The 9,781-nt window shown below is 46.1% G+C and overlaps 1 protein-coding gene across 1 annotated transcript; it reads left to right on the forward strand.

Annotated features, from left to right (window-relative positions):
* Positions 1-1,648: 1,648 nt before the first annotated feature.
* On the forward strand, positions 1,649-9,405 carry chmp5a (charged multivesicular body protein 5a). The gene is made up of 8 exons (XM_008287507.1): positions 1,649-1,824; positions 2,091-2,195; positions 2,929-2,975; positions 4,444-4,537; positions 5,376-5,447; positions 6,453-6,561; positions 7,383-7,498; positions 9,100-9,405. The coding sequence occupies exons 1-8, from the start codon at positions 1,756-1,758 to the stop codon at positions 9,148-9,150; spliced, it is 663 nt and encodes a 220-aa protein (XP_008285729.1). The 5' UTR covers positions 1,649-1,755; the 3' UTR covers positions 9,151-9,405.
* The last annotated feature ends 376 nt before the right edge of the window (positions 9,406-9,781 follow it).

Raw genomic sequence — 9,781 nt, forward strand, 5'->3', positions numbered from 1 at the left:
TTGATGTTTGACATAGAACTGCAGGATTCTGCATGCTTTGTGATGTCTGCCCCATCTAATGTCGCCCTGATTAATGACTGAACCGTAAAAGTGTTCTCAGATTACACCAGCAAACTTTTCTGTTTTGTAAAAAACAACTTATCATCTAATTTAATTAAATGCTCGACTTGCTTTTCGTTTCAATGCCAGACCAAAGTGACCTGAGGCACTGAAGGTGTGGTCTCAACAGGTGTTTGACTTTGAATTGTTGTTGATATTTGGTTTTCTGAGATCTGGGTTTTCTTTTGGAAGATGACGACTTTAAGCTCAGGATGACTGTCAGGGTCCAGATGGGTCAGTCCTGCTCCAGGAGTTCTGGTGCTGCTGCCCGTCTTGTTGTGTGGGTGACAGAAGCACTGGGCCGTCGGCACACAGTAGAAACTGAACCTCGCCTTTACTGAGGCTAACCAGAGAGTCCAACGTTACTGATGTAGGTGATGAATAAAGTTGGAGATAAGACAAAGAGTCTTCTGCCTTGAGTGACCAGATCTGTTGCTTTCTTGTCAGTTTTAACACAACATTTATTACTGACACACGTTGACGACTCTGGAGCAAAGTTTACTGATTTGAAGAATTTTATGGTATAATCCCTCTTAACAAATGGAATGAAAAGAAATGTTAAGATCAGGGAAACATGTAAACAATGTGGTGTTAAATAAATGTGCTGCGATTTGGTTAAAAAGCCAACATGTCCTTTACTCAGAGCTTTGTGTTCTAAGGCAGCGGTTCTCAAACTTTTTGAGCCACGACCCCCAAGATAACACAAGCTTGTGTTCGTAAATGTAGACTTTATTTATTATTATTTTTTACAGTAATCTGGCGACGAGCTGCACCGTGGCGCGGTGGTCAGCATCGTTGCCTCACAGCTAGAAGGTCGCCAGTTGAGGACACCCGGGATCTTCCTGCGTGGAGTCTCCATGTTCTCCCCGTGCAGCGTGGGTTCTCTCCGGGTTCTCCGGCTTCCTCCCACAGTCCAGAAACATGCTGAGGTTAATTGGTGATTGTAAATTGTCCGTAGGTGTGAATGTGAGTGTGCTTGGTTGTCTGTCTCTAAGTGTAGCCCTGTGATAGACTGGTTACCTGTCCAGGTGAACCTGCCTTCACCCTGAGTCAGCTGGGATAGGCTCCACCCCCCATGACCCTGGTGAGGATGAAGGTGTAGAGATGATGGATGGATGATCTGGTGACCCCCTGAAATGATCTTGACCCCCAGTTTGAGAACCACTGTTCTAAGGGCTGCATAGACCTCCCCCAGATTACCTGACTGAGCTGCATGTACAAACACAGCTGCATGAAGATGAACTATATGCTGTCATTTCACTTTAACATGTTTTCTCTGTCATATCATGTTGTCAGGTCTTCACTGTGTTGTGTGAAGTGACCTGAGATGACATGCGCAGTGTATTGCACTGTATAAATCACACTACCCTGAATTAAAGTGTTTCTGATCTGCGGCGGAGCAGCAACAAAGCCTGATGTGATGCCGGCCAGCTGGGACAAAAGGTGTTTCTAGAAGCTGCTGTAGCTCCGCCCACCGCTGGGCGGGGGCAGACGTGAACCTGAGCCCTCATTGGTCAAAGCCGTTTACGCCAACCAATGGGATCCTTTTGCGTCTGGACGTTGCTTTCGGGTGTCTTCAACGGAGATTGGCAGTTGACGCTTGTTGTGTTTTGTCAGGAAAGCTACAAGAGCTACGAGGCTACGGACGTGTAGAAAATGAACAGAATATTCGGTCGCGGGAAACCCAAAGCCCCTCCTCCGAACCTGTCGGACTGTATCGGCAACGTGAGTTCTGTCCGGCTTGTTGTGTCCGCCTTATGTGAGCCGACGGGACCGTTACTCAGCTAGCAGGGCTAGCTAGCTAGCTCCCAGGCTGCAGCCAGGCAGGGCAATAGCATCTCTACGATTCATACAGTTTACATTCACCACGTCTGTTCACTCCCTGTCCTCCTACAAGCTGTCCGTCCTCTAACGAACCGGCAGCACATCGTAGCCCTGTGTCTGTCCTGCCAGGTGGCTTCCGTTTACCTGCTGTCCTCCTCCTCACTCAGGTGGACGCCAGGTCGGAGTCCATAGAGAAGAAGATCAGCAGGCTGGACGCTGAGCTGGTGAAGTACAAGGATCAGATGAAAAAGATGAGAGACGGACCCTCCAAGGTAGGACCACCGCCTCTGGGGTGGTAGATCCACAGGAGGCTCTGGTATCTGCCCCCAGAGCAAACACCATGACAGAGCAAAACATACAAGGGGCACATCACACATGAAGATAGTGTTGTTGTTTTCTTCATTTATTCTGTCTCCATATACACATATATACTCATGCATATATTTATTTCTTGTGTGTTTTATTCTTTATTCTTGTTCATCTTCTTAATATAGTTTCGATGTGGAACAGGCACACAAAGCATTTCACTGCGTCTAACTGTGTTTCTGACCAACAGAGGCCTTGAATCTTGAACATGATAATATATTTCCAGTTAGAGTCCATCAATGTTCAAAACAGTCACCAGAGGATAGCGTTAGACACGAAGTCCGTCCATTCCTCCCACTTCTTAGCAAAGGGTGCTCTTTAATCATCTTTTCCATTTTGTCTGTTCCTGTCTCCATCCGTTCACTGAGGTTTGGGGGGTTCAGGTTTACACCATCTCCGTGTTTTAGAAGCTGTGAGCAGTATTAGTATCAGCATCATTTTTCATAACAGCATTCTCACTTATCAAACCAAAGTACAGGAACTTTACAGCATGAGCTGTTCCATAACCAAAAATCTTTTCCACAGTTACATTAAACTTAGCGTCAGTGCGCCCACACGGTCTCCAGGGCTGCTGATGTGATTGCCGGCCTGTAATGTGTGGTGTTACTAAAACAAATCTGCCCCCTTTTCTAAATGCAGAACATGGTGAAGCAGAAGGCGATGAGAGTCCTGAAGCAGAAGAGAATGTAAGTCTCACAGTCACATGTAGGTTTAAGCGACAACACAAGAACCACAGCAGGACTGATGCTGCTGGGCTCCGGTACTGTTCCCTCAGGCCCAGATATTCGTAATGAAAGACACCAGCAGGTGAAAGTCAGGGCAGTAAAATTAACATTTCGCTGTCAAACTTTATAATAACACGAGAACTTTGCTGAAATGCCCGTATTTAGGTTTTACACGTTGAATTAAAAGCGTTTATCTCAGACTGTCTGGGCTGAACAGTGAATCAGTTTCAACTCAATTAGCAAACGGCTGCAATTTAACATGTACAGTCGGTGCCTGTTGATGCTGTGTTGAAAATCGAGTTGAAATTGCGATTCCTGTCAGAAAAATAAACATACAGTGCTGCCCGTTTAGGTCCAGGATGGATCAACATCCGGGATCTTCCAATACACGGCCTTCAAGATGGCGGCGAGTTTGGGTGTGAAAAGTAGCCGATGTCCTGGACCAGCACCGCCTACATGGCCTGTAGCGCACGTGTTTAGCGTGTGTTTGGGAAATAAAATATTTAAGGAAAGCAAACAAGACTTGTTTTAAACTTTTATTAGATATTAAACTAGAAAAAAAAGTGTATGAACGTGACAAAAGGTCAAACATTAAACTGTTCCTCTAACGAATGAGATCACACCTGTGGGCCCCTCGTGGAATATTTTAGCCTTTGTAGCTCGAGATCAGGACGGTGAGACAGTGTGTGAGCAACTCAGTGATCAGGTGAGCAGGTAACTGACAAACAAACCAACACGTTGACTTCCACGGCCGACGCATGACCGGCGCTCGGCCCGTGAGCCGTGACCATCCGCCGACTGTGACTTTAAACGGGCAAAAGCTACTCCTGGAATCAGTTTCAGGAATTTTCACTATGACAAAAATCAGCATTATGACATTATTGTGTGACAATAAACGGGCTGTTTTACTATAAGTTTATATAGGAAACGATTCTGTACTTATAAACCCGATAGTCTAGAAAGTGGGATGACATTAAGTGGGCAGCACTGTATAATATAATATAATAATAATACACATATATATATATGATCTAAAGTATTTTCCCTGAACTATTCAGTCCCTGCTGGTGCTCGTGGTCTGTACCCAGTCAGTTAGCGCTGGACGTTGATCAGGACCACAGAGGGGTGACTACAGACAGAGAGGCAGCAGCTTCAACGCTAAAGAAGCACACTTCTGAATTTTTTATTTTTTAGTCAGAAATAGAAACAAATGGAGTCCCAATGTCACTAAATGTCTTGTTTTATCTAAAACCAAAAGACACTCAGTTTATGGACAAACAGCCACAAGCTGAGAAGTAGACGTTTAGCAGTTGCGTGAAAAAGAAGGACGGAAACAGTTCATCGATGATCAGAGTTGGTTCATTCTCACGGACGTGATTATGAGCCAAGAAAAACATTTATTTCAGAACTAACTGCTGTTTGCACGCAGGTATGAAGGTCAAAGGGAGCAGCTGGCTCAGCAGTCGTTTAATATGGAGCAGGCAAACTACACAATCCAGACGCTGAAGGACACCAAAACAACAGTAAGAGCCGCACTTCTTGATAACCGAGCAGTTTGGGTTGCTGTGGGGTTACGTGTTTGTAAATGACAGCGTTTAACCGTATTAAACACGTGAATACCGTAATGTCTGGACTATCAGCTCCTACTTCCTTCACACGCTCTGAACGCTGCGGCTTAAACAACGATGCGGCTAATTTCTGGATTTATATGAATTCACCTGGAGACCAAAGTGAGGCTGAGAGCGACGACGACAGAGAGACTGAGGAAGTGATGAAGTGATTCTGAGGCTGTTCAGCTCCTGAAGACACTGAAGAAGACGACTTTAGTGGTTTTAGTGCAGGAGGAAGATGAAGATAGCCATCAGTGACTTTTCCTGGTAGCTGCTGGAGTTTTATTTCCTTAACCAGCCGTGTTACAGGAAGTGTTCAGAAAAAAGCATCTACGGTACGTATCTGTGGACGTTACCGCTACGCATTTAATTAAAGGTTAAAACATCTTTCTGTGTAAATACCTCATGTTCCAACGTGGACACCTGCAGCTTAGAGACACCTGCAGCCTGTAGATGTGCACACCTGGTTTTCTGTTTAAACTTAGAGGGCGGGGCTTATATTCAGGTGCTCAATAGTCCAGACATTACGGTAGTTGTGTAGCTAAGAAGTATTTTTTATGAAAGAATGATTTTGTTCTTTTGTTCGGTGCATCCCTGGAAGTGATGGCGAGAGGTGTGAACTCAATACTGGTCTCCAGACCGCTGTCAGCATGTGCCTTTACCCAGACAGCAGCTGAACCTGAATGGACACGAGACAGATTAAGTTGTCAGTGACTAAATATACCTTCTGCATCTTACTTTCTGTTCCCAGGTGGAGGCCATGAAGATCGGCGCGAAGGAAATGAAGAAGGCTTACAAGGACGTCAAGCTCGATCAGATTGACGTATGTTTGCTCCGTACCGCTGAACTGTGAACTGTGTTATCATTCACAAGCACTAACGAGATGATTTAGGCCACGCAAGGCACCAAGACTAATTAGGATTAGGTGATTCGTACATATAACAGGACTCCCTCCCCACGCTTACTGAAGTCTGTGAGGCAGAGATTATGTCCAGATCATGTAGGAACCACCAGCGTTAGAATTTATTTGTCGAACTGGAACGCTACTTCCATGTTTACTCTTTGCTACAGTATGAATCAGCAAATTGCCAGGCTGCACTAATCAATCAACCTGCAGTGTCTGGGTGTTTATTGTCACTTTTCCTCGCTGACTTTTGTCTTTCAAGGTCTTACAGTTGTGTCAAGGACCAGAGAATTTTGTCTTCTACAGAATCTATTTACATTTTTTGTATTTTTTTTAAGTTAAACATGTAGATTAAAGTCATTTAGATGAAATATCACAATTTCAAGCTTGGATTTGGTGAAGTTTTCCTCTTCCATGGAGAATTCCATTATTCTTTCTGGTTTAGCAGTGCTTGGCTCTGATAAATGGTGTAATGTTTGCAGATTTTTGAAGACAGCATGCTGTTCAAACCTGCTGGTCGGTTTGGGTTTCAGGGGCTTAGGATGGCAGGAAGGCAGGCAAATAAAACACAGGCAGGCACAGAGACAGCAGTCGGACAGCTTATCAGAAACACAGGCAGGAAAAACACAGCTGGAGAGGTCGATAAACACACTAAAACGATGTGGCACGGAGTGGGAGTGGGCATGTGAGTATACAGAGCGGCTGCCTGGGAGCAGGTGAGGGGCAGGGTGCAGCCTGAGAGACCGAGGACATCTGGTGGGCAGAAGAGGTGCTGCAGAAACACAGAGGATTCAGAATGATCTGTGAAAGTGTACCAGACGGCCAGAACTTCTTATGCTCCATGACAGCATTGTTGATTGTGAGTTACAAGCTGTGTTTGGCTTGTCTGACACTAAAAGTAGGCACGTATATTTGGACTTCCAGGATTTACAGGATCAGCTGGAGGACATGATGGAAGACGCCAACGAGGTCCAAGAGGCCCTGAGCCGCAGCTACGCCACTCCAGAGATCGATGAGGATGATCTGGAAGCAGGTACGCCTCGATGTCGCTGATGTACGAGGTGTGTCGGAAAAGTTCCAGGACTGGTGTCACTAAAGATAGATTTCAAATCCAAACTCTTCGTAGTAATCCCCCTGGAGTCTAACCCCCTTCCCAGCCTTCTCTTCACGCCACCATGCTCTCCTGGAAGGATCCTCCGTCGTCACAGCCATCTTGATGTCGTCCACGTCTTCTAAACGGGGCTCCTTGATGAGCCCTTGAGCTTGGGGAAGAGGAACCAACCCCACGGACCAGGTGGGGTGAGTAGGGAGGAGATGTTCTCCTCAGCCAGGAGCTGTGGGATGCTCAGGGCGCTGTGAGCAGGTTGTCATGGTGAAGCAGCCTCCACTGGTCCTGACACAACTCTGCGTCTTCTGGACGAAGCAAACGCTGCAGGATCTCTGTAGACGAGCTGGTTGGTCGTCTGAAGGGAAAACTCCTGGTTGGTGTCTTTTGTGGCACCAGTCCTGGAACTTGTCTGACACACCTCGTATGTTCCCACTTTGAAGGCAGACCTTTTCATTTAGTGTCGGCAGTAGAGTCCTCGCTACGCTGTGCTTTGTGAATGTCTCTTTTCTCACAAGTACCACATTCATCACGTTTACAAGCGTTACTGAGCGCAGTTAAAGCCCGCCACAGACGGAGCTATGCATAATTAATTTACTGATGAAACTATAAACATTGGTGACTATTTAGCCGTTTTGCAAGACCCTCCAAACTCTACATTCAGTAGCTTTTTTACCAGACTACCCCCTGCCCTGGGTGGCCTCTGTGTTGTCTGCAGTGTGACACTGGCAGTATCACTGTGGTTTCAGAGCTGGATGCGCTGGGTGATGAGCTGCTGCTGGACGATGACAGCTCCTACCTGGACGAGGCCTCGGCTGCTCCGTCCATCCCTGAGGGAATCCCGAGTGACAGCAAAACAAACAAGGTAGCGCTCCACAGAGCACACAGTTGAGCACAGTGACAGTCACAGCATGAAGTAAGACCAGAAGTCAGCACAGAAGCAGGTTTCCTGTGTTTGTATTTACAGCATCATGTCTGCGCCTCATTTCTTCGGCTTCTCCAACTTCCAGGCAGCGACTTGTTTACAATTATTTCATTTCAGTTCATGTCAGTCAGCAGAAAGAGAAAGTTGTGGTTGTTATTCCAACACTGGGAACCCTTTGGATATCACATTGTGAGCCTCTGTTTTGCTGTAGGCTCCCTGAAAACATCCACAGGATAGAATGTATTCATGCACTTGAGGGAATGTCTTTGTTTAAAGACTACCAAAGTCCTGTGTTGCTTTTCTGTGAAGCTTGTTGGTTTTCCTCTGTCATCTTCCAGTCAAGGCATGTTGTACTAAACTCCTTCACATTCAGAATTTGGGAACAAGTGTTTAGAACAGTTACTCTGCTGATGTCAGTAACCTGCTTGTGTTTGTCTTTTTGCTGTCTTTTCCACAGACTGCCTTAAAATCTCACACTAATTTATTGATCACCGGGCCAGGTGCAGTCCTTGTAAACCTGCTAACTTGTGTAAAACTGGGCCTACGTCCACACTAATGCCTTTTTCATACTACGAAGCAGTTCTACACCAGGAACTGAGGAAGTGGGTGGGAGCAGGCAGCAGCAGAGAGCCGACCCAAAACGCTGCAGCAACGTCACACAGCGTCCAGAACAGAAACCACACAAACACTCACATTGTGTTAGAACCGATTCCAAGTTTGTACGCAGCCCCTAGTGGCTTTGACAGGGTAACCTATTAAAATGGTCTCTGTTACTGGTTCGGCCCATTTTACATGAATTCTGACGTAAATCAGCACCAGGTCAGTTATTTATCAGAAAGACCTGCTCCTCTCAGACTGCATCAGTACATTTAAACATCAACAGAGAGCCAGACTGCTAAGTCAGCATCTCCACCAGTCAGCTGTAAGATCAGGTGAGAGCCAGCCATTTCCCATCATGCCCTGGGGCCATGCAGCGTGCCACTGCAGCACGTGGCTCCAGAAACTGCAGCTGCTGAAACCTCACAGGATTGTTGTTGCCTAGTTTGCATGGAGTCAGGATAGAGTCAAATGGATGTCTAACTTCCATGTAACAGAATCAGAACCAGCTTTATTGGCCACGTTTGTGATCAGTAAAACACCTTAGTACTGAAATAAGAACATCAAAATAAGGTAGAAGTTGAGGAGTACATCAACAAACTGGAGCCATAGAAATAAGAGCAGTAGTAAGTCCTGGATTCTGTGCAGGCTCGGCTCATCACACTCGTTTTCTTCCATAAAAGGGTCCCGTGATGATATCAGAGGACACTTGGTGACCGATAGAACCTCATCACAGCGCTTCAAGGGTCCTGACATGCCCGAGTAGTTGGATGCTGGAGATATAAAGGCAGCAAAAAGTTCTCCTAAAATGAAAATGTGTTGGTGTGGATGCAGCCAGGGGTCTCTAAACTGTTCACAGCTGTTCAACAGGAACCGACTAAATAAGCAATAACTACTGAAGTGAGTGTGTGATGTTGTTTCTCCTGTCGTTGTGTTTTCTCCAGGATGGCGTGCTGGTGGATGAGTTCGGCCTGCCACAGATTCCTGCCACATAAACAAGGAGGATGCTCACTCAGCTGCACTACAACTAAAACACTTTTATATGTCTGCTAACATTTGTACATGCAGAACCATTTGACTTGAGACCGCTCCGGTTCTGGAGCAGTCCTGGTGTTGGGTTTCTTATCGTTACTACTAGCGCTAGTTTTGCGTGTTATTCAGTCATTACCGTTTTGTTTGAGTTCGCACGAAGCCTGTTTAAAACGCCTGCAGGGTGATCTGAACAAAATAAATGACGTGTTTTAAATGAACTGCGAGTGATTGATGAGCAGCTCCCGTTTCTTCGCTCTGTGTTGGCTTTTATTCCTTTGATCCAGACAGTCTGAGCGTCAGACACCTGTCGTTATGGTGGACGTGTCTTCATATAATGGCAGTGGGACCGTTTTCTAGACCAGAAACTGGCTGTTTTGATCCAAACCGGACGTGTGATGTTTCCATGTGCGGGTCGCTGCAGGGAGCTGCCACAGACTGTATAACAGATGGACGTAGCTGCCGTGACGTCACCCGTTGGTTTCTGCACTGAGAACATGAAGCCAGGGTTTTGCTACTTCCTGGTTGACATCTTGGATTTTTGGAGCCTTCTGCTCGCTTCGTCTGTATGGTCGCTGTCGACTGTCAATCAAGCCA

This window comes from Stegastes partitus, unplaced genomic scaffold, assembly GCF_000690725.1.
Source record: "Stegastes partitus isolate 25-593 unplaced genomic scaffold, Stegastes_partitus-1.0.2 Scaffold503, whole genome shotgun sequence".
Classification (NCBI taxonomy): domain Eukaryota; kingdom Metazoa; phylum Chordata; class Actinopteri; family Pomacentridae; genus Stegastes; species Stegastes partitus.

Coding starts and splice junctions, on each gene's coding strand:
- chmp5a (XM_008287507.1), top strand. CDS start 1,756: ATGAACAGAATATTCGGTCGCGGGAAACCCAAAGCCCCTCCTCCGAAC. Junction 1,825..2,090: donor TGTCGGACTGTATCGGCAAC/GTGAGTTCTGTC, acceptor CTCCTCACTCAG/GTGGACGCCAGGTCGGAGTC. Junction 4,538..5,375: donor TGAAGGACACCAAAACAACA/GTAAGAGCCGCA, acceptor TTCTGTTCCCAG/GTGGAGGCCATGAAGATCGG.